Here is a 23,844-nt window from a genome sequence, read left to right as displayed (position 1 = left end):
TAATAAAAATATAAAAATAAATAAATAGATAAAAAATTATTATATTTGGATAAAAATAAAATAAAAAATAATATTTGTTAATTTAGCTGATAATAATCTTGTCAGATCTTACTAGTATATAAATTTAAATAAAACATGAGGGATAATAATAAAAGAAACAAAGAGAGGTTCAGTCCGTGCCTTAAGATTCGCAACTCCCATATCTCGCCGTCATGAGGACTATTTGATCTTTTCAGAGGGAAAAAAAATCCAAAGAAAATATCTGCCATTCGTTTCTTGCACTACGAATCGAGCGAGGAGCAAATTACCATATCCTCACCTTGCCCATCTAAGCTGTGCAGCGGCGATGGACGTCCCCGACGAAACGTCGCCGTTCCCCATCGGCAGCAGCGAGGGAGCCGCCGCGCCGACGGCGGCGGACGCGTGGGAGGCGGTGGCGCAGCTCCCGGCAGAGGAGCACGGGAGGGGGTGGGAGATTGTAGCGACCGACGCCTGCACCCATGACGACTGTTCCATCTTCCCCCCTACCCTCCACGAGGGGCTCTACCTCCGCTACGACTCACTCCCAGTCCTAGCCCCTCCCATACCTCCCCAAGAACAGGTTAGGGTCGTCGAGGAGCCGTCATCTTGGCCCATGAGGTGCGAAGAGGTGGGAGAGATGCGACCTACGCGATGGGGGCCGCTCTCGGATTCCGCTAGGCGGTTGATCGGGTCGGGGATTGAGGTGATCCGTGCAAAAATCTCACTTTGTAAAGGAGGAGGATTAGGTCTTTCGACCGGAAGGGGGGTTTGGTCGTTCATGGCAGTGGCCGGATTCGTGGGCGCTTTGATGTATATGAAACGGAGGCACCGGCGGGAGAAGGAGTTGCTTCTTCTCCTACTTTCAGAGAAGGATCAGGTAAATTTCGTTCCCCCATTTTCGTGCAGTCCATCATTTCTTTGCTAATAATTAAGCATATTGTCAATCTTTGTTATGATTGCATATAGTTTCCTCCGTTGGTATAGGGATGCTACGAATAGCTTGAATTGGTGCATACGTAAATCGTGTCATCATCCATGATGATGCGTCGTCTTTGCTTATCCAAAATTGAAACAGATATCTTAGATTAAAGAGGCTTCTAGTCTTCGTGATGCCGTAAAAATCCTCTCTTCCTACCCAACAACAATCTCTTGGTTCAGTACGGGGTGGCTAGCTAAGAGAGTCCAATGTGATACGTCCTCCTCGATCTGCTAATTGCATGGACAGAACGGTGAGGTTCTATTGCAGATCCCTTGCAAGATAGAACACAACTAAGTGTTTGTCAAAGTTATCTCTGGTGGAAGCTTTTCCAATACTAAAATCAAGCAAGTGACCAACAGATATAGAGTGCTTAAGCAATACTAGGAACAAAAGCTAGAAATTTGTGTATCTTCTTTGGCTGAGGGGTTTATAGTTGGCACTGTATGTTTAATTGTGGAGACAAAACTCCACCCGTCCGTTGTCTGTGCACGCCTCCTGCTCCCATGATCAAGATAAGCCCCATTGAGCATAAGACTGTGATGAGGCTAAAGGGAAAAAAAAAAATACATCCAGCTACTCGGTAATCCTCAGTCAGTCAAGGTCTAGGCAAATACACAAGTTCTTAGATCTAGTCCCTGCGCGGGTTGGGCCAAAATTCTTGAACTCATGATTGGCTCATATCTGCATCATCAATTTTGGTTGAATTCTAGCTGTATAGTTATAAATCTGTGGAAATTCTCTATCAATTCAACACATCAATCTCGGCCAATTTTAGCCAATTTCAGAACCTCAAGGAAGAAAAAGAAGAGGAGAGTAGGAGAGGTAAAAGAAAAGGGAGCTTAAGATAGTAGGAAGACAAAAGATGTGACCATGGATGTAAAATAAATGAGACACTACTACAGTTTTTTTCCACAACTATATCATTTATCATCTACAACTATTAGTATAATATCATTGTCTACCATCATGTAAGCTAGAGAGAGAATATAAGGAGAGGAAAATGAAGGATAAGGAGTAGCCTGTAATCTCTAAGCACATAGGAAAATTATTACGGACAATGGAAAAGTCGTAGGATTTTGACTTAAGCCCCATTTTTTTATCTAATCTATACTTACATGGTGATTAGAGAAACAAAGTGTGACTTATAGTAATATTTTAAGTTACGAATTGATAAATTTTGGATTTTTAGTATGACTATTTGATGTGTTAATATTTTTGTGCAATGATTATTATTCATTTTCTAGTACACATAAAATAGTTATTAGTAATAAATGATAGTAAGTATTTCTAATAAATTGTTCTATGTCTATAGTCTTTTTATCTTTTATATTTTGGTTTCATTTTTTGAAAAGATTAATATCTTTTAGAATATGATAATTACTAATCTTTTTTTGTTTTCTCGTATTTTATTTTATGGTTTTAAAAAAAATTATTTTCATTTTTTTAGTAATTATCTCATCTGATTCTAATCCCACTGATCGGATCACATATATCATGTTGATCCTCTTAATATCATCCTTAGCTGATCTCAATTCCAATGCTGATTCTTCAAACTATAATTGTAACAAACAAATTGCGTATTGAAAGTTTCAAACATGACAAGAAGCTTTGTTTGTTTCTAGTAACTTTGGTAGAGTTAATTCTCAGTGCAAATGATAACCTCAATTGACATTTGTCTAGAGGTAATTTAATGTATGTATAAAATCATGCTCATGGTGCTGAGAAATCTGATTTTGCAAACCTGGAATTGAAATGCATGTATAATGATTAGGCTTTGAGGTTGATTTTGTTGAGAATTGATTCATAGTAGTTATCTATGTAGTTACCATGTTCTAGGTAGTTATAGGCATGTTCTAAGTAGTGACCCATGATCTAGAAGTTATAGGATAGTTCCTACACCTAACTCAATCATGGGTGATATGATGGAGTAAGGTAGTTACCTCTAGGTCCTATAAATAGAATCATAGTTCATTAAGCAAGATAGAGGGTGTGCACTTGAGAATATCTTATAAGTGTTATTGTCTTACCTTTTATTTAAATACTATAATGGTTTTCTTGATCGAAAGGATTCTTTTTAATTGCATCATAATATTCTGTTTTTATCGTTTCCTTGCTCCTCCATCCCCAACAGATTTTACAGTCATTTTCTTGATTATCTGCATCTTTAATAATGCCTTGATAGAACAATATTAATTGGTGGTATCGTCTTTGAAGTTTAATATCTGTGTAGTATCTTGGCCAAAGCTTTGACAACAATAACTACTTCGAAATCACATGAAGTCCTTGAGAAACAATTTTTGCGACTAGTGGATTAGAAGATGTTTCTATGTGCTAATGGCTTTCTGTGATTGCCACAATTAAGTTGCTAAAGTTATAGTGTGAAGTAAATTTCAGCATAGACGAGCTATAAATGACTAAATGTTTTGTTACAAACCGAAGGGCTGTATTGCTTTCCTTAGGCTTAAAAGTGAAGCAAATCGATATATTAAGCTGATTCTGTTTGTGAATTTTTTTGGACTTAAGATTGTAAATGAAAAATTAATGAGATAATGAGGTACGTATTTACATAAAATAATTGCTTGTGTGGCAAATAGCCAACTGCAGAATTATGAGTCGCGTATCTAGTGAGGTCACTGGCCTAGTCTTTGAGGAACCTGTAATTGTATTTGGCAGAATCACCATATGGCAAGATTGGCCCACCCTTGCTCTCAGGCGATACTCCTATCAGGTTAATGCTTGTTTATGCATTAGAGATGCTCCTAATCGTCGTGTACAAATAAGTAAAAGAAAGAAATGATTGTTTGGTACTTGATGCTTGTAGATTGCAGAAGCATTAGCAGATTATTTACTTAGTAAAAGGTTGAGCCTTTCCCTTTTGTGTGGTTGTGCTTGTTTTTGCTACTATGAACAAGATGATGAGATGTTTCACTCTGCGCTGAAAGGGTGTATGTTCTTTCTCATTTTACAGAGGATACGGGAGTTGTTGAATCAAATTGCTCTGATGAATCATATCATAGCTGCGGGTTACCGAATACCTGTTACGAAGCATACATGAAATCTTTATGGCTGTTGGATGAAAATGTGATGCTTGCTGTTGCATTATGTTTGTCTCCTGATGGTAGTCAATTTCTCTCTGATGTGTTAAGGACTGTGGCTTCACATCATTGGTGTACAAACCTGAGGGGTAATTATTTTTCTAAAGCTGTTACAAATCAATAAGAAATATAGTTACCAGAGTTTGGCGTCAGCTTAAAGATATCATCTTTCTTATGTTTATGGTTTGGTGAACTGTTCATCAATTCTTTCATGCCCTGATGGATATATGTGAGTCCTCAATGATCTCACATTATTAGATAAAAGCTGTAGATGGTGACTTCTTGATCTGTGTCATCAAAAAGAATGAAGGGTATCTGTAGTCTTTTCCCAGGTTCTTCCAAAAAGAAAAACTGGTGAAATAAGACGAGTAGATACAGAGCCTTGCAATATCTCCCTTGCAGATCTAAATTTTCGCAAGAGTTTAGGTTAGTGACGAAGATGGGATTTAAGTCAGGACCTTTTAATAAACTGTCTTACATCTTCAATATCAATTGTATTATTGAAATGAAAACAACAGCAAACAGATCAAATATCCAAATATGCTCTAATGTAGTTTTACAAGGGTGATAAGTTACCACCATAGGAGAAGTAACCTAAGGCTGAAGTCAAGCCCACGAAGACACCCGTTCAACGGTCGAAGCTTCCTCGCCGGCGGCGTCCTCGACAGCGGGTGTGTTTGGTGCAGGCGAGGCCCTCGACTTGACGGACTCGATCATGGGCTTGCGTTCCCATGGTTCGTTTCGTTTATGCTGATTAATCTTGGTTCGTGTGTTGGATACCATGTCATGGCCAATATGAGAATCCGGTTGTGGATTCCTGCGTTCTTCCTCTTCCGTCGAACCATCTCAATACCCTATATTCCGAGTCTCAGGACATGCACTTGGGAAACAAAAGGCACAACTCCTCAGTCCCTGTCTTTGTCGCGGCCTTTTCTGAGATGGCTTTTACCTGAGGCAAAGGTGAGCAGCCAGCGTTGGGTTCTCCCATGTGTCTCGTGCCTCGCGTCACAGGGGAGGCAGCATCTTAAAACCTGGGAAGCTCTAATGGCAAGAAGGCCACTCCCAACAACTTTAAGGGTACTTGAGAGAGTCTTGTCTTTTGGTCTGTGAGAAGCTGCTCATTGCATGCGTGAGCCTGTAATCATGCATAACCTAACAACATCCGATTCCTACGTTCTTCCTGTTCTGCTGAACCATGTTATCCTCCGTGCTGATGTAGAGTATATATACGTTTAAGATCGAATACGGCCACGACACTTGCATACTGAGAAGCAAGGTGCATAAAGATGATGAAGAAGAAGAAGAAGAAGAAGAAGAAGAAGAAGAAGAAGAATACTACAAGTGCGTAAGATCAAACTTTTAAATGTCTGTCACCGTCACAAGTGGTCAGAGAAAAATGAAAGCACAGTCTTCCACCATGTGAGTTATAAGTCCTCCCCTTCTCTCTCTAAGAAGGAAACATGAAGCTTCGTGCTTGTGAGACAGATGGGTCGATCTTGGAGTGGAAGCACAGAATCTCTTTAGCAGATAAAGAGAAATAAATATAAAAGATAGGGAACTTTCCTCATGATGAGACCTAAAGGCTAGAGCAACACAGACTGATCCCTGCAAACCGTGAACTCAGTCTTGCTCATTTCAAGCAGATCGTCTTCCGGCAAGATTCTGATGAGACACAGGTTTTCAAATGATCCGAAACCATCATGCCTCAACTTTACTTTCGGCCTGGGAAATGGCCAGTGCTTGGGCTCACATTTTAAGGTCTTCTGCTTCTTCAGCAGGCAAGCACTGAAATATGTCATCACAGAGACAGTGGGATTCAGCTGGTGACCGAGGAGACTGGCTGGCCCGTGATTGTGGTGGTCAGCGCTTGGGGAGACCAAGTAGCAGATGGCCGGGACCCCCCAGTAAATCCAAATGATTAAACAATCACTACATGACCCATCAGGTCCTTGTGCCCAAGCCATGGATCTGAGGTTGCATTTATGGCGACACACAGGCATGGCGGTGTTGCTTGCATCTACATGCATCACTGTCTCGATGGACCAAGGTCTCAGGCTCTCTGCAGTAGGCTGAGTCTGTGGAGGGGGGGGCATGGTGAGGTACAGTTGTTGAGCTACAGCCCTAGAAAAGCACTCTACGTATGCGTCCTAGATATATTCGAGTCCTATCTTTTATATGTGTACAGGAGTAGGCCCGATGCACTCCATCAGATACAAAGATGCCATGCCCGTTTGAGTCCATTCCATCACAAGTCGAAATGCTACAGTGACATGGAGACGCTTCCGTGAGTTGTCAGCTCTGTCATGCCAAGGTGATGTTAGGAGATGGTTTGGATCATATATCACGCTGGTCTTTCTCTGTGGAATCGTGTTTTGTCAGCTCAGCTCAGATTTGCCTTGACGGGACGAAATGAAAGCAAAACATTTGACTTTAATTCGTTTACAAGTACCAGAATCTAGCGAGGCCGGCTAACATATCTTGCCGACGCAGAACTCTTGTGCTCCGGCAACTTGGATGGTAGGTGTTCGATCTTTTGCGGTGTAGGTTTCCGAAAGAGATACAGGAACCTAACTTCCATGGAGCTCGCAAGACCGCGCCAAAGTCTCGTAACAGGGACACGTATCTTTATCTCCTGCTGTTAGGTGGCCTCTTGTTCGACACTCACCTGTTTAATTGATAGCCATGAAATGAGTGCAACACCATTAACCTTCTACCAGCTGCTTTCGAGGATGTCGACGACGTGCTTAACGCTACGTGCCGCATCGAGACTACTCACAAAGATGGCTAGCTTGGACGCAGCAAAATAAGAACCAAGAGAAGATTGTTAGGTCCTTTTGTAGATCTTCGTGTTTGCATCGCTTACAGTCGCAATGGCAGCTTCCGCGATGGGACCGTCCCCAGCGTGAACCTTCTATGTAGCTCTCAACATTGTCTTTATTAGGCATAGGCCATCGACACTCCCAACGCATTTCCTGTCGTAGATTATGGGTTGGACATGTGCGATGCCTCAGCTGCTCATCTGTTGATGGTTTTCCCCTTGAATTCGAGTAATCAATTCGCTCATCTCATCTGGAATGGCAGTTCTGGATCGATCCTGCTGTTGTTTTATCCATTTATTATGCTTCTCAGCTGCAGAATCTTCTCAGAAACCCTTCATTTAGTACTAAGAATTCAGTACTAGAAGGGACACCGCCGGCCTTGTAGCCTAAAATGGCATGACCCCAAGAGCCCGTCAACTAGTCACGTTATCTAGACAACTTTCCTTCCTTGCATAGACCACGCACATGAGCCATGCAACAACGGAGTCCAGAGGCGTCGGTGATGTAGCGATCAAGCCCTCACATGCTACCTCATAAGGCGCCGGCGCAGGGCTGCCCCGCCCACCGGCGGGGGGTCACTGTCGCGTCCGCCAGCCTGGGATTCCTCGGCTCGCCACGTGTCCGGGACGACCATAGGTGCCGAGCTGGCGAGCGGCCGACGGGGCCCCGCGTGTCGGGCGATGTCCGGATCCCGACGCGACCGCGCGGCCTGCGGTGTCGCGCCGTGGACCTACACGCCCTGACGCGGCTCGTCCGTCCGTTCCGGTGGACCCTCGCCCATCTAATGCAGCAGTTCGCCTATAAAATGCTTGCCCCCCGCCGTGGCCACAGCGCCCTCCATCCCTTGTGTTGAGTTCCCAAGCTTCCTTATCCTCCTCTTGTGCTGCTTGATCATCCACCACTCCTGCTTCCAAATCCATCCACGGTGCTGTAAACGAAGGGTGAAAATGGCCGTGGAGACTGTTGTTCCCGCTAAGGCGAACCCCGCCAAGCTCGGGCCGGCGGCCAACGAGAAGGACGCTGAGAAGCTGCGGTTCATAGAGGAGATGACCACGAACGCTGACGCGGTGCAGGAGAAAGTGCTGGCGGAGATATTGAAGCGCAACGCCGAGACGGAGTACCTCCGGAGGTACGGGCTCGGCGGCGTCACCGACCGTGCCACCTTTAAGGCCAAGGTCCCCGTGGTCACCTACGAGGACCTGCAGCCGGAGATCCAGAGGATCGCTAATGGCGACCGCTCTGCCATCCTCTCCGCCCATCCCATCTCGGAGTTCCTCACCAGGTACAGTTGATCTTTCATCTTTGCTGGTGGTGTAACATAGTGTTTAATGCGTACCAACATGTACGAGTGGGATCTTATTTGGCTTTAATTTAAAGCTCCGGGACGTCGGCGGGGGAGAGGAAGCTGATGCCCACCATCAAAGAAGAGCTCGATCGCAGGCAGCTCCTTTACAGCCTTCTTATGCCTGTAATGAACCTGTGAGTATCCGTATTTTGCTTCTCTCCCTTCTCGCTTGAGCATAAATTAGAAGATCGGTACGTCAAATTCGTGAAGAAATATATTTGATAATCTTACTCTTTCGGCAATGGAACAGTTACGTGCCTGGACTGGACAAGGGGAAGGGGCTCTACTTCCTTTTCGTGAAGTCGGAGACAAAGACGCCCGGCGGGCTGACGGCGCGGCCGGTGCTGACGAGCTACTACAAGAGTGAGCATTTCAAGAGCCGTCCCTACGACCCGTACAATGTCTACACCAGCCCCACGGCAGCCATCCTCTGCGCCGACGCGTTCCAGAGCATGTACGCGCAGATGCTCTGCGGTCTCCTCCAGCGCCACGACGTACTACGGGTGGGCGCCGTCTTTGCCTCCGGCCTCCTCCGCGCCATCCGCTTCCTCCAGCTCCACTGGCAGGAGCTCTCTCAGGACATCGCGGTCGGGGCGCTCACCGTCAAGATCACCGACCCCTCCGTCCGCGCCGCGGTCTCCGAGCTTCTGAAACCGGACCCGGAGCTTGCCCGGTTGATCGCGGTCGAGTGCTCCAAGGGTGACTGGGCGGGAATCATCACACGTATCTGGCCCAACACCAAGTACCTGGACGTGATCGTGACGGGTGCCATGGCGCAGTACATCCCCACCCTGGAATACTATAGCGGAGGCCTTCCCATGGCGTGCACCATGTACGCGTCCTCGGAGTGCTACTTCGGGCTCAATCTTAAACCCATGTGCGATCCCGCCGAGGTCTCCTATACCATCATGCCTAACATGGCCTACTTCGAGTTCCTCCCGCACGGCGACTGCGGAGACGGCCAAAGCCACCGCCCCGGGAGGGACAAGGCCCAGCTGGTGGACCTGGCGGACGTGGAGGTGGGGAAGGAGTACGAGCTGGTGATCACCACCTACGCCGGGCTTAACCGGTATCGCGTGGGAGACATCCTGCGGGTGAACGGGTTCTACAACGCGGCACCGCAGTTCCGGTTCGTCCGCCGGAAGAACGTGCTACTGAGCATCGAGTCAGACAAGACCGACGAATCGGAGCTGCAAAAGGCGGTCGAAAGCGCGTCGGCGCTGCTCCGGCCGTATTCCGCTAGCGTGGTGGAGTACACGAGCCACGCGGACACGAAAGCCATCCCGGGGCACTACGTCATCTACTGGGAGCTGCTGGCCAAGGACAAGTCGGCCTCGGCGGCAGAGGCCGTGGGTGCGCTGGCTCGGGACGGGGTGATGGAGCGGTGCTGCCTAGCGATGGAGGAGGCTCTGAACTCGGTGTACCGGCAAAGCCGGGTGGCGGACGGCTCCATCGGACCGCTGGAGATACGGGTGGTGCGTGGGGGCACGTTCGAGGAGCTGATGGACTACGCCATATCGAGGGGGGCGTCCATCAACCAGTACAAGGTGCCGCGCTGCGTCAGCTTCCCGCCCATCCTGGAGCTGCTCGACTCCCGCGTCGTCTCCGCCCACTTCAGCCCCGCCCTCCCCAGGTGGTCACCGCACCGCTCTGGGAACTGAGGAAGACCGGCACCCGCCGACCGGGCGGCCGTGTCGGAACGCGGACGCCCATTTCTCCCTAAAACCCAAAAATAGAGAAAAAAAGGTGAAAGATCACCAGATATTTGACCTTCCCTTAGTCTCGCTATGTTGAGTAACAGTAGAATCTTTTGGCTAATTTAACTCAGCCGAGATGATTTTAGACCTGTGATTATATGTTTAGAACCGTCCAATGACGACTTCATGTAACGAGCTTAGCTTTGTTCTGAATCAATTCTTGTTTCCTTCAACACTCGCTCTTGAAACTGTAGCTCGATTTATATCTCTTCTCGAACAGCTGAAATAATGGTGGTCGGTTCAATTAAGGAACGATGGGGACAGATTCTCCTCATGAAATGAAAAGAAATAGCTAATCCTTGGAATCTTGGATCACATTTACTGCATCCTGTAGAGAATGATGCCGTCCCACGAGGGCAAAGCTAAGTGCTAAGAAGGTGTCTATCGGATAAACTAAGTCAGCTCCCGGGGTTGCACCGATGGCAAAGGACTTGAGAGCGTAGCCATACACATACGAAGGCGATCCTGTCTTCCAATTGGTCAGGATCTCTTAAGCTAAAGGCCGATCCATATTGAAGGTGGGCGGCGGTCGCTGAGATGAACCGAGTCTCACCCATTAAAAATGCCGGATCGATTTGGTTCGCCGCCGGTGCATGTGCACCGAACTGGAGGCCGACCCGTTGACTCGTAAGGTCGGCAGCTTGAGTCGTTCAGTTTGACTCGTTAAGTCGTATTTAATCTTGGTATCTTTTAATTGGTGCTTGAGATGATACGAAAACAAGCAATCGAGTCGAATTCGGATATAGATTTGACATCTATCAAGTTAGTGAGATTCGAGATTGCACCGAATTCTAAGATGATGAGAGATGGAAGCTTTTGGATTCTGGGATTCCTGAATCTACTCGAGTGGTGAACTAATACGGGTAGTAATTAGAAGAACATGTCGTAACGTACATCATGATCGTCAACGTGTCATGACTTGGGAGACACAACAAGCCAAATGTGGGAGTGGAAGTTTCCCGTAGAGTTCTTGAAAGTGCAGATTAGAAGGTGCACATGAAGCTTGGTGGCCATCAATGGTGAAGCCTCATATGAGTCAAAAGGAAGGAGAAGACCCAGCACGGTATGCAAGCTGTTGTAGTTAAAGAATGGATGAATCGAGGAGCTGACCAGAGTCCAATAATGGCCGCTTTTCTACTCGTCGTGGCCAATAAAAATTGGAACTTCACCACCGTCTCAGCTGCAGTGCCAAGAAGTTTCCTGTTTCCCTTTTTCTTATATTATTTTTTGAGAATTTTCATACCGTCATTTTTACGAGTAAAGATATGACTCACTCAACACATCACTCCACGTATAAATGAGAGAAAAAAAAATTTATAATTATAATTATATTTTTATAAAATAATATAATTATTATTAAATTAAATTTTAATTATTTGATATATTGATGAGATTCGAAGCCAAGTGAGATACAGTTTGAGACATACAAAAATAAAAATTATATCGAGGCTGTATCTAATACGACTACTTAAGTCGGGATATTTAGAAAAAATAATTATTATCAATATAAATAAAAAAATGATCATTATCATTAGGAAAAAAAATCATAACATATGTTTAAAGCTATCATTATCAATATGAATAGAAAATAATGCAATTAATGAAGAAGATAGGCTAAGGGTTCTGTTGTCAATTCTCGATTGAAGCGGCTTGTCCGTTAAATTACAATAATAACCATTCGAGAACGCATGTTGGATTGTCACCTCGAGCTGACATTTCTGACGAGAAGAGGTGTTCATTGGGTCATCCGTTTTGAGTAGGGCTGCCGATAAACCACCGGGAACTCTCCCTCAGAGGAACACACCTCATTCTCCAACCCCAATCCAATGGCATCATCAGCCATGCGATGATATCTTTACCTAATGGCCACCAACCTCTGATGGGGTAATCATGCCAAACAAATAGACCCAACACCAGTCTTGCATGTCTACGAGGAATCGATAGAGGCTGGTGGACTCTCTGTCCATCTTTTTTTTCTTGTCTAGCAGATTACTTTTAGGAAGTTGACATACTGAGTTTACGTTATTTTACGTGTGAAATCACTGTGCTCTTCGCATGACACTCTTTGTTTACTGTGTCGCTGTTTCTCTGCTGTTGCTGTGATTGCTGAAGTGGGACAACAGATAATAGTCATCTGTTAATTTGCATGATTTTGATGAACTGTGCGTTGATGCAGTGGACGTAAAACGTATGTCATTTCTGTAACTCCTCTATTAGTTTTCGTTTCAGTATTCCTCTTCGTATAGAGAGGATAACAAGTTTGATACGGTCAATTTTTATGTACATAATAATTATAATTATTATTGATCCTACTCAGAGACGAGATTTTTGTGTCGATGGGCAGATCGTATGAAACCTCTTAAAAACCTATCATCAAATATCACACTCCATACTTATAAAAATAAATAAATTGTTATTTCATAGTTCATAAGGTTTTTTTAATCTTTCATTCAAATTTCAGTCTATATAATATTAAATATTTTTAATTAAAAAATATATATCGGGTCATAAGTGACGAAAAGGCTTTCTCCGTTCTAAATCTTATATATATATATATATATATATATATATATATATATATATATATATATATATATATATATATATATATATTATAAGGTAGTATATTACTCTAAAAATAAATATAAAATAAACATATATCAACAATCACACATTCATAAGATTCTTTGAAAAATCATAAAATTAAATTTTAATACTCATAATATATATATATATATATATATAATTTAATTTAATATAATAATATATTAATTCATTATGAAACTCATGTATCAAAAGGACAAGAATAATCAAAGCAAAATCATGAATCACTCATATGTAATAATAAAATGAATACATATATAATAAAAAATATATATATATCATATACTATCATAACAATCGATGAATAGATATATTCTACATAATAAATTTCGTTCAATAAAAAGAACTTATATTACACTCCTAACAGTGAATAAAATAGTATACCTCATCTAGCTTAGCTAAGTAGAGATGTGTTTATTCCGATTACCAATAGAGGAACCATCTAACAGCCTACTAATTCTAAAAGTAAATCACTTTATTTGCTCTCGATAAAGATACATAGTTAATAAAGATAATTCATTTATATTTTTTAAAAAGTAGTATGATAAAATATTATAAGAGATATGCCTAATATATGACTTATATACTATGTTCATTCGTGGCCTCACTATATGATAGATCCATAATTCCTTTCATTGGTTATATTTTTAATATGTCAATGTACTCACATATACTATACGATAATAATCATATTAATATCATTAATTTAACTAAAAAAAGAGAAAATCATAAATTATTTCTAAATAATACTTAAAATAAATTTTTTAAGTTCATCAAATCATAAAGATACAAGGCATTAATCTCTTAATAGTCCTTAATTAACTTGAAGCTAATTAGAATAATCTCTCAAGAGTCCTTAATCAACCTGAACCCTAATTAGAATAACTGAATTGACTTAACCAAACTCAATTCAATCTAACGAAGCTAATCTCAAATTATTATGGAACCAATCTGGAATCATTATAGATTGATCTAATTTAGACTTGATTGAATTCAATTAGGTCAAGTAGGCTTAAGCTTGTTAGGTTAGTTTGGAACCAATTAAACCTATCTGATTTATTCAACTAACAAGCTCAAATCAATAAATAAATAGAAAATTCGACTGTCGCATAATATCAAGTTTAGACCAAACCGACTCATTTGAAATTTGGACGGATCATGTGCATTACATATGCTTATCCCAGGTAATAGATTAGGTTGACAACGAGTTAGATAGAGGGGCGACGATGTATCTAACATTAGTTGTATATTGGGCGAGTCTAACTATGCGGGATAGGCTGAGTCTCATTCATGAGTTGGGCTGAGCTTTATCATTAAATTAGGTATCGTTTAACTCGTCGATTGAATCGTGTCTAGCAATATGAGTTGGGCATGCCCTATCCATATGAGTCTTGTCGTACTTTGCCATATGAGTTATGCTATATGTGGTTACATAGGTTAGTTCACATATAGCAACATGAGCTATGTTGTATCTAGCCACATAAGTTAGGTCATGCCTAATCATATAGGTTTGACTATATTTAGCCACATAAGTTGAGTAATACATCGTCACATATGTTGAATCATTCATAACCACATGAGTTGGATCATCCCTAACCATATAAGTTGGGTCATGCCTAATCACATGGGCTGGACCAGTACTAATTACATGAGCTAGGTTATATATAACTACATGGGTTAAACTATACCTAACAACATATACTGGGTCAGGGCATATTGGCCGGTCTAGTGAATCAACTTAAGTCAAACCATAATTTAACCTCTTTTATTAAATTAAATTTTATTATTTTAAAATATACTTTAAAAATATTATAAAATAATAATTAACCTCAAATCTATTTTTTTTTCATAAATTAACTAATTTAGGTTCATGATTCAAAATTTAAAAATAATTAAATCATAAAAATTCATATATAATTTATTGAAATATAAATATGACTAATTAAATAAATTAAAACTATTATTAAATTAATTAATCATTTTAACATCATAATTCAATGATAATTATTTATTAATCATAAATTTTTTAATTTAAAATATTAATATGCATCATACAAGTTATAATAATTCTAATATAAAAAAAATTTAAAATATAAATAAAAATTGATTAAAAAAAAGGGATGCTAGGAAGATTCTCTTATGAATGAATCTCTCTCCTTAGTCCTCCAACTACCTTAGTGAAAAATGAGGAGGCGAGAGCTCCATCGGAGACGATGAACTCTCCTAATAAGTAATAATTTAGTTTTAATTTTTATTTTACTTTCACACATAAAAAATATAATATTTATTTCTTATGATCCACTTATAAAAATAAATTTTAAATTATTCATTTTTAAAATTACATCACTATTAAGAAATAAATAAATAAATAATTTAATTGATTGATAAAATTGTTAACTTATTTATGTGATTACAAAATTAAATTTTAATTATTTTTAACCAAAGTTAATAATTTAAATAAATATAATATATTATTTATGATATTTTATTTATATTAAGGAAGAAAAAAACATCAGTGACTACATCAAAGATCAAAATTATATGCACCAATTACAATGCTTAACGATATAGTATTGGCCTCTTTGATCGGATAAAGACAGAGGTTGCCATCACGTTAGGCGCATTAGCCTTTCCTTCAACCACTACAAGTAAAATTCAAGAAAATTAAAATTACGGGATAATATTTCTCCACCGTCGGATGCGGGATCCAAAGGCGGATCTGATAGCCTAGATACGCCGAGATTCGGACATAGCGTTTCTTCCGATCTCGTCCGCAGCTTGCTTCGGTCAACCCCATCGTGGCCGTCCACAGTGAGACTGCCTTCCACGTGGGTTGGTGTCATTGGACCCCACCCGGGTAAAACTTATGCGATGGTTGTCAACGGACCGACTCCCTTCGAAGGCACACAACGCCAAATTTAACCCCCCAAATGACTCGTTCGCGAAGTCTTCTCCAAGACGATCGTTTCCTTCTCCCCTCCTCTCCTCTCCTCTCCTCTCTCCGCCATTCTCCGCCTCCCCCCGGCCGCCTCGAGCGGAGTCCCATCCCTTATCTCTATGGCACGCTCGAGAGATCGAGGTGCCGCAGCCTCCTGCTTCCTCTTCCTCCTCTTCCTCGTCGTGGGCGCCGCTGGAACGCCGGAACCCTCCCTCCAGGCCCTCTCCATTCCCGGAGGCCGTTCGCACTTGGTGCTGCCGCTCGTGCTTTCCCGCGCGAACTCCACCCGCCGATCCGCCGTGGCGAGACGATTTCTCGGCCGGCAGCTCACGGCCAACGCCCGCATGAGGCTCTACGACGATCTCCTCACCAATGGGTGCGTGCCGCTCCCTCTTTCTCTTGCTCTGTCCGTTGATCTATTGATTTAGATTCTTGATTTCTTTCGATTCCTTTTGCTTATGCTGATGGAATTTTGCGTCTGGGATCTCTTTGGGGATGATTGCGTTCCACACTTAAAATTAGGTTTCTTTTGCTGATAGATCTATTTGTTTGTACGTTATATTAGGTATTACACTACGAGGCTCTTTATCGGGACACCGCCTCAGGAATTTGCATTGATCGTGGACTCTGGGAGCACTGTCACATACGTTCCTTGCTCCACCTGCGAGCAGTGTGGGAATCATCAGGTCTTCTTCTGTCTTGATGGCACCGAGATATATTTCATTTTTTTAATGTCTTTTTCCAATCAGAAATAATCACATTGGCGATGCCGAGTTATGATGCAGACAGCTAGATTTCTATTTCATTTGTGGGTTATTGAGCAAATAGGTCGCACATTTGATAGGTTTGTTCCTTTATGAGGTTATTGGTTTCTCAAAACCCACATGCCTGCCATCCTTAGTATTGTTTGTAAAGGTCTTAACTATCATAGATTCAAGAACAGTAGTGACTGACTGGATTTTTGGAAAACGGACTAATTATACCTGACTTATAACATGGATATGAGTTACTGTGGGCAGCTTAGACGAAGAGAAAATTCATTAAAAAAAATTGTAAGACAGGAGAGAAATGCTTCTAGATTTATTACTACTACAAAATCATTCATGTCACTCTTCAAACTACCAACTGTGGATACTTCTCAATAAATGTCATGTTGAAAATTTTAGTAGCTAGGAAAGTAATTCTAAAAACAAGTTATGACAGTTATGATGGCATTCCCATATGAATAAACTATTTTAAGAATGCAGCATGGTTTGGCTATTAATTATACTTTACCATTTTTCTGCTCCAAGCTATTTCCCATCAAAATGAGTGGACTATGAGAACATAATATGCACATTTGCAAGGAAATTCTTTGTCATTGCTTAAGATTATGCAACAAAGGATCAATCCTCCAATTCCCTTAAACTTAGAAAGTGATTAGATGAAGGAATAATGGTTAATCATGATTCGCAAATCTGTTCTTATTTGTTAAGCATAGATCTGTTCTTTAGATCCTGAGCGGTTAGACATCTCAGGTGTTTGTTTGTTTGTTTACACTTAAAAGAGTTGCACTGATTTTTTTAAAAAAAGTAGGATAAGCATAGTTGTTATTCTGTTTCTGTGCTGCAGATATATTAGGGGAACATATTGCTTTTTCTAAGTTCAGTGAATTGTTGCGGTGAACATTTTTTAGGTGGATTGCATTTGTTTGTTATGTTATATCTTCATATATCCTGATAACGAATGATCAGTGTCCTAGAAAACTATTGTGTATGCCTTCTTACCTTGATTTGAACTGTTGATGTCTAGGACCCAAGATTTCAACCTGATTTGTCAAGTACATATGAACCTGTAAAATGCAATGTTGATTGTACCTGTGATAAAGAGCAAAAGCAGTGTGTTTATGAGAGGCAATATGCTGAAATGAGCTCCAGCAGTGGTGTGCTTGGTGAGGACTTCATATCATTTGGAAAAGAAAGTGAGCTTAAACCTCAGCGTGCTGTTTTTGGCTGTGAAAATTCTGAAACTGGTGATTTGTTTAGTCAACATGCTGATGGCATAATTGGGCTCGGCCGTGGGCAGCTCAGTATAATGGACCAGCTCGTCGAAAAGGGTGTTATTAATGATTCATTTTCTTTATGCTATGGGGGGATGGATATTGGTGGAGGTGCTATGGTTCTTGGTGAGATAACTCCACCTCCTGACATGGTTTTTTCCCGATCAGATCCTGTTCGCAGGTATGGCATATCTTCATTTATTGGAGTAATCAAACTTTAGAGTGTCTCTGCATATCCATATGATACATTTCCCAGATTTACTTGTCTCGGGATGGCAACAGCCCATACTACAATATTGAGCTGAAGGAAATAGACGTGGATGGTAAGCCGCTGCAGTTAGATCCAAAGATATTTGATAGCAGACATGGCACAGTGTTGGATAGTGGAACCACATACGCATATCTACCAGAAGAAGCATTTATAGCATTTAGAGATGCTGTAAGATCATTTTCTGAATTTCTTTTATGTTACCTCATTTTATTTTTACAAGTGTCAATGATGAATTTTGGATATTTTGAGGTTGTTACTATGATATTGTTTTCTCTCTAGCCAATATCATTTTAAAATACAGCATAATGATTAGATTACAATGTCACAATTAGGTGGACTAGGAACTTTGATAGTTGAAAATTCCTACTGAAATTAACACAAAAGCTGATATTAGCACCTGTGTTTTGGGGTTTCTTGCTGATTAGATATTGAGTGTTAAGATATAAGTATACCATCAAAACGTTAAGAACTAAAATTGTCATGATTGGCATCAAGTGCCAAATTTTGTTTTTTCTTCCTTTCCATTATGACTGTAATTTGTGATAACTTGTAGTTTTCAACTTTAAGAAACTTTTTGCTGAAAAGTTTGAACTTTTGAGTGACACCTTAAAGCATGGTGCTAATAGTATATATCTGGGTAAAGATGGTTATATTAGATTAGTTGGGCTGCCATATGTCTACATTCTGCAATAATATCTTACTAACTGGTTTATATGCAATTTGGATGTTGCTGTACTTTACACATCCATTCAGATGAAAATTAGAGCCTTGCTTGTTAGTTAAAAATATTTCAAGATCAATAAAACTAAAATTACATTTGCAAGTTATATATCATAGTTCGCCTTATTAGTTCATACCGGTGTACCGACCAGCTTAACACTGTAATGGTATACTGACATGGTATGGTGAGGTGTACCAACAAATCGATATATACCACCCGTACTGGTCCCTTGTCGGATCAACATATACCTCCTGTACCAGACAATACATTGTGGTACAGTGAACCTTGGTCTATATACATATTTGAAGATATGGACTCTAGATTCTAGTCTCCTAGTTCTTGAGATAATAATACAACCAATCTACTTTTTCGCACAGATAATAGCTATTAGCTGCATTATCGCTTGCAAATTTCATGGTTGATACTCTCCATTTTCTCACCTCCTGTTCCTTTTAAGTGCTTCATATCCTATGACAAGCATATAAATATACTTGCTCATGATTTCTTCTATTTTTCCTGCTTTCACCTTTCCATAGTGGCCCTTATAAAGTCAAATTTCATTCTTTATCCAATGTCTCTGTCTTCACTTTTCAGGCTCATCCTATCTCATTATGTTTTACTATCTTAATAGCCTGTGGCATTTTAAATTGCACATCGGTCAAGGTCCATAACTATGGAAATTTTGTGATCTCATTCATAAGATATCCACAGGCCTTCATCTTTCCTGAGCTATTTAGCTTAAGCATCAGACTTATCTATTTTGTGTAACAAAATACACTTTTGTTTGGTGCTGATGCTTGTTTCCTGAAGAACACTTGATCATCTTATATTTATGCAATTTAACTGATTGATTCTTGAATTTTTTCGAATCATACAGATCATGAGTAAGCTATCTCTTAAGCAAATTCCTGGACCGGATCCAAATTACAAGGATATCTGCTTTTCTGGTGCTGGAAGGTATTGTTGCCATATCATAACTAGAAGCTTGTCAAACATATAAATCTCTCGCCGACTGTTTGCTCACTAAAAACCGTCTTGAACTGTTCCCAGTGACGTCTCTGAACTCTCAAAGTTCTTCCCAAAGGTCGAGATGGTATTTGGCAATGGAGAAAACCTTTCACTTTCACCAGAGAACTACTTGTTCCGGGTACACATCACTATAAATTCATTAGACGTCGTTAATATAATGGATAAATATTGTGTCCATAATTTATTCTATAGTTGTTACCGTATTGCTTTTTAATGTGCAACTATCAATTGTTTTGATTAACTTATATGTTCTCTATTTTTCTCTCTCTCTCTCTTTTTCCCCTCCAAAATAAAGCACTCGAAGGTTAGTGGTGCTTATTGCTTGGGAATATTTCAGAATGGAAAAGACTTGACAACACTTTTGGGGGGTACGACATCATATTTACAGAATCCACATAGTTTAGTAAAATTTGGTTATGTGAGCTTCATTTCATTTTTTACAACATAATTATATCTGAAATGTTAAATGATGTTTCATTTTCATTAATTATATATTAATTGATTCTTCTGACAGGTATTATTGTTCGCAATACTCTGGTAAGTTATGACCGTCAGAATGAAAAGATTGGATTTTGGAAGACCAACTGTTCTGTATTATGGGAGAGATTGCATATTGGTGGAGTCCCTTCACCTGCACCTTCAGAAAACACACATGCAACAATGAATGACTCACCAGCTCCTTCTCCTAGTGATCTATTTGGTAAATGTCTGTCTTCTGCTTATTATTATGTGAAGATTCAAGTTAATCAGTGGCTTTAGAATTGAAGTCAAAAGGCTTTCAAGATTGTTATTAGTTGCAAGCAAGTAGGATATGTTGTCTAAGCATATCTTGTAGGCTAGAAAATGAATTATTTCCTGTGAGAAAATAACATAGGTTTGCTTTGATTCTTACTTTTTTTCAGATCATTTTGAAATTGGGCTCATTACCTTTGATATGACTTTGAATATTACATATGCCAAACTGTTGCCCCACACAGAGGAACTAGCAGAGCTAATCGCACACGAGCTAGAAGTTGATAAAAATCAGGTAAGATTAAGCTTGTTCTTTCTTTGTATCTTGGAAAAAGCCCCACTTGATGAGTCTCCCAATCGACCATGAAATTCTAGTTGTTTCAAGGTAGAAGTGCCTGATTTGAATGATTAGACAGGACCCACTCTTGATCAAGGTATGCAAGTCGCGTCGCCTTTTTCAGCGACGTCGCCGAGGCGACGCTACATCGCCTTATATATAAAGAATATATATATATATATATATATATATATATATATATATATATATATATATATATATATATATATATATATATATATATAAACGAGGCGACGTCGCCCCGCGTGGGAGAAATAAAAGGTGACACGACGTCGCCTTTTATAAATAAATAAATAAATAAATAAATAAATAAATAAATATATATATATATATATATATATATATATATATATCAACTCGGCGACGTCGCCCTGCGTGGGAGAAGGAAACGGTATACCGCTCGGTATACAGTTTCATACCATATCGAACGAACGTCGAAACTCCGGTATGGTACGAAATTGCATACCTTGCTCTTGATACAATCTTCAATGTGTTATTGATAGACTTTCTCTAGTTTGTGATAGATGGTTGCAAGATATTAAAGTACTTGTTTTTTTGTCATCCCTGTATTAGTTGAAAGCTGAATTTACTTGTTTACAGGTTCATTTAATAAATATAACAAGCGAGGGAAATGGCACCCTGATGAGATGGTCAATCTTTCCAGCTGGATCTTCTAATTTCTTTTCTAATACCACAGTGATGGTAATATGCTTTCTGGCATTTTAGAAGGTTTACATATTAGGACTTTCAACTTAAAGCAAAAATATTAATTCACAGGATATAATATCTCGTTTAACTGAGCATCGAGTTCACCTTCCGGAAGATTTTGGAAGTTATCAGTTGGTTGAATGGAATGTTGAGCCTCCATCAAGAAGGTACTGATACTCTCGGTCAGCATTTTGTTCATCTCCTAGTCTTTTTAATTGTTTTCCCTATGTTGGTCCACTGTACTAGCAATTGCAAGCAAAGAACTTGTTCACTTATTAATAATAAGTTCCTTCTGCTTTTCTCAGGAAATGATTAGGCAGCATGACATTATATTGTCAAAGTTAACCTTGTAATATGCTTCTTGATATCTAGTTATTGCAAGTAGATAGATATCCTACATAATATCTTGGGTAGGTCCTACAATGTTATCCAAGAAATAAATGAGTTCCATTGAAGTAGATCCTCATATAAGTATACTAGACTTGTTTCTCTTGCTGATTTTAGTTGAAAGCCACTAGCTTCCATTGGTATTTCGTGTTTGAGCATATTCTATCGTGAGTTTGCTGAAAGATTGTGTCTAATATTGAGTTGTTTTGCCCACATAAAAAAAAAGAATAAAGCAATGCCACATGTGAAGAGTAAAAGTTTTATTGGGTGAAACTAATCTAGTTTATGAAAACTTCACAATTGACATGCCATTAACTTCTGTTTATCTAGTTTAATAGTGGGTTATCCTTTCTGGAGTATCCAGATGCTTTATTTAACTTTAATGAAGCTGTTCAATTTCTTCCAGTGTTCTCTTATTGTGTTCGTGCTCTGCTTCTAATAAATCAGAGCCTTTTTCATCTATATGAAATATTCAAGTTCCTATTTTCTTATCCTAATTCGAGATTTAATTTATGATGTGTAGAACTTGGTGGCAATGGCATACGGTTGCACTTCTGGTGGGAGTATCAATGGTGATTTTACTCAGCTTTACGACCCTCACGGTGTGGTACATTTGGAGACGGAACAAAGGGCCTGGGCAATACAGGCCAGTGGATTCACCTCTTCCTGAACAAGAACTTCAACCTTTGTAGATTATACAACTCGGCTCAGTTAACTCTTCGCCTATTCTTAATAATATCAATATTGTCATAAAAGAAGCTCGGGCAATTCCATTGAAGCATGTCACAGGTTGAATTAGTCTACTCTGCCTATTATTATCTACTACAAGCTTACAAAGGAAGCAAAGTAGAACAATTGCCCTTGTGAAGGCGTTTTGGAGACTTTTTTTTTTTTGTCTTGTCTTGGAATGGAAGGAATCAACAGGAACTTGGAAATAGATTATTCTTAATATGGCAGGTCATCACAAGTTTGTACGGTAGTTTGCTTGTTTGTCATGTAGATAGTCAATCAACAAAAGTTACTCGAGCTGTTCTGTTAAATGCATGATGGGAGAAAATTTTAATTTTCTAGTTTATCACTGACTTAAATGCCTAATTTGCAACCGATAGGCCTTAGTTACAACCATGAGCTTTTTTTGTGGTCAACAGGTCCTGACTACAATCTTTGTTCTAAGCTTACTCAGCTGGGTGATGTTCTTTAGTCTACTATTACGGGCACCTGAGTCAGATACATTCTGGCCCAACCAGACTAAGTTCCAGGCCGGAATGGTTCCTTACAGCAGATCTGATCACGCTTCAGTTCAAATGGGAACTGAACCGATCATCCTCAGGAGTCAAATCGGGTCAACGGTTCCGAATCGATGATCATAAGTCCTTTCAAACGATAAATATGTCCCTTCCAATAATCTAATAAATAATTAATTGAAGGGTTATTTTTTAAAATAAAAATTAAAATTAAAATTTGAAATAGGTGATTTGGGAATGAACAATCTGATATGGTATATTTTGGCGGCATGGACACGTCACCGCTGACACCACACGCCAAATCGAAGCTCTACGCCACGCGTCCCGTCTCGGGAGCTAGTACCAAGAAGATATGCCACGCGTCCCGCCTCGGGAGTTCGGGGCGGTGCCGTCTGACATCGCTCTACGCGTCCCGGAACGGTGGCTAGTCAGAAGGACTGTCCCATCTCTCGGGGGTCAATAGCGGCGACATCGAATCAACGCACCATCAGCCCTCGTGCCATAGTATAAAACACTTGGCTTGCCTCTGGCCAGGGAGAGGAAAGAAAAAAGAAGGAAAAAAGCAATCCCTCTCGTTACTAACTTGCTCGTTGGAGGGGCCACGGCTGAGTGCCACCCGACGAAGGCCATTTTTGCAGGAGAGCGACCACTCATCGACGGTGAGGAACTCGGCATGGGAGCGTGATCCGCCTGACACCAAGGAGTCGTCAATTAGTCCCGATCCCGACCAACACCAATCAGCACTCCTTCTCGAGAGCTCGGGTATCTCATCATCCGAATCACCCTGTAGAAAGCTCC

At 40.4% G+C, this 23,844-nt stretch overlaps 3 protein-coding genes across 4 annotated transcripts; all 3 read left to right on the top strand.

Annotated features, from left to right (window-relative positions):
* The first annotated feature begins 247 nt into the window (after nucleotides 1–247).
* LOC135582318 (uncharacterized) lies at nucleotides 248–4,247 on the top strand. 2 transcript variants are annotated; one of them, XM_065103125.1, is made up of 2 exons: nucleotides 248–898; nucleotides 3,674–3,844. In XM_065103125.1, the coding sequence occupies exons 1-2, from the start codon at nucleotides 347–349 to the stop codon at nucleotides 3,731–3,733; spliced, it is 612 nt and encodes a 203-aa protein (XP_064959197.1). In that variant the 5' UTR covers nucleotides 248–346; the 3' UTR covers nucleotides 3,734–3,844. The 2 variants fall into 2 exon arrangements, with proteins under 2 accessions (XP_064959197.1, XP_064959196.1); XM_065103124.1 differs by lacking the exon at nucleotides 3,674–3,844 and adding an exon at nucleotides 3,969–4,247 and having other exon boundaries at nucleotides 252–898.
* Nucleotides 4,248–7,741: 3,494 nt separating this feature from the next.
* Nucleotides 7,742–10,189, top strand: LOC103980836 (indole-3-acetic acid-amido synthetase GH3.8-like). Its single transcript, XM_009397353.3, has 3 exons — nucleotides 7,742–8,196; nucleotides 8,292–8,393; nucleotides 8,510–10,189. The coding sequence occupies exons 1-3, from the start codon at nucleotides 7,862–7,864 to the stop codon at nucleotides 9,918–9,920; spliced, it is 1,848 nt and encodes a 615-aa protein (XP_009395628.2). The 5' UTR covers nucleotides 7,742–7,861; the 3' UTR covers nucleotides 9,921–10,189.
* Nucleotides 10,190–15,525: 5,336 nt separating this feature from the next.
* Nucleotides 15,526–22,872, top strand: LOC103980835 (aspartic proteinase 36). The gene is made up of 12 exons (XM_009397352.3): nucleotides 15,526–15,934; nucleotides 16,124–16,244; nucleotides 17,350–17,777; nucleotides 17,879–18,035; nucleotides 19,466–19,545; nucleotides 19,639–19,735; nucleotides 19,913–19,985; nucleotides 20,132–20,317; nucleotides 20,520–20,644; nucleotides 21,308–21,409; nucleotides 21,485–21,582; nucleotides 22,326–22,872. The coding sequence occupies exons 1-12, from the start codon at nucleotides 15,678–15,680 to the stop codon at nucleotides 22,492–22,494; spliced, it is 1,893 nt and encodes a 630-aa protein (XP_009395627.1). The 5' UTR covers nucleotides 15,526–15,677; the 3' UTR covers nucleotides 22,495–22,872.
* The last annotated feature ends 972 nt before the right edge of the window (nucleotides 22,873–23,844 follow it).

Source organism: Musa acuminata, chromosome BXJ2-4 (genome assembly GCF_036884655.1).
Source record: "Musa acuminata AAA Group cultivar baxijiao chromosome BXJ2-4, Cavendish_Baxijiao_AAA, whole genome shotgun sequence".
Classification (NCBI taxonomy): domain Eukaryota; kingdom Viridiplantae; phylum Streptophyta; class Magnoliopsida; order Zingiberales; family Musaceae; genus Musa; species Musa acuminata.
The sequence above is the reverse complement of the archived record's forward strand: the minus strand, read 5'-3'. Positions and strand labels throughout refer to the sequence as shown.

Bases quoted from the DNA above. Each gene is read 5' to 3' on its own strand.
- LOC103980835 (XM_009397352.3), top strand. From the start codon at position 15,678: ATGGCACGCTCGAGAGATCGAGGTGCCGCAGCCTCCTGCTTCCTCTTC. The intron at 18,036-19,465 runs GTAAGATCATTT...CGAATCATACAG, and splicing joins TTATAGCATTTAGAGATGCT to ATCATGAGTAAGCTATCTCT. The intron at 21,410-21,484 runs GTAATATGCTTT...ATTAATTCACAG, and splicing joins TTTCTAATACCACAGTGATG to GATATAATATCTCGTTTAAC.
- LOC103980836 (XM_009397353.3), top strand. From the start codon at position 7,862: ATGGCCGTGGAGACTGTTGTTCCCGCTAAGGCGAACCCCGCCAAGCTC. The intron at 8,197-8,291 runs GTACAGTTGATC...TTTAATTTAAAG, and splicing joins ATCTCGGAGTTCCTCACCAG to CTCCGGGACGTCGGCGGGGG. The intron at 8,394-8,509 runs GTGAGTATCCGT...GCAATGGAACAG, and splicing joins CTTATGCCTGTAATGAACCT to TTACGTGCCTGGACTGGACA.
- LOC135582318 (XM_065103124.1), top strand. From the start codon at position 347: ATGGACGTCCCCGACGAAACGTCGCCGTTCCCCATCGGCAGCAGCGAG. The intron at 899-3,968 runs GTAAATTTCGTT...CTCATTTTACAG, and splicing joins TACTTTCAGAGAAGGATCAG to AGGATACGGGAGTTGTTGAA.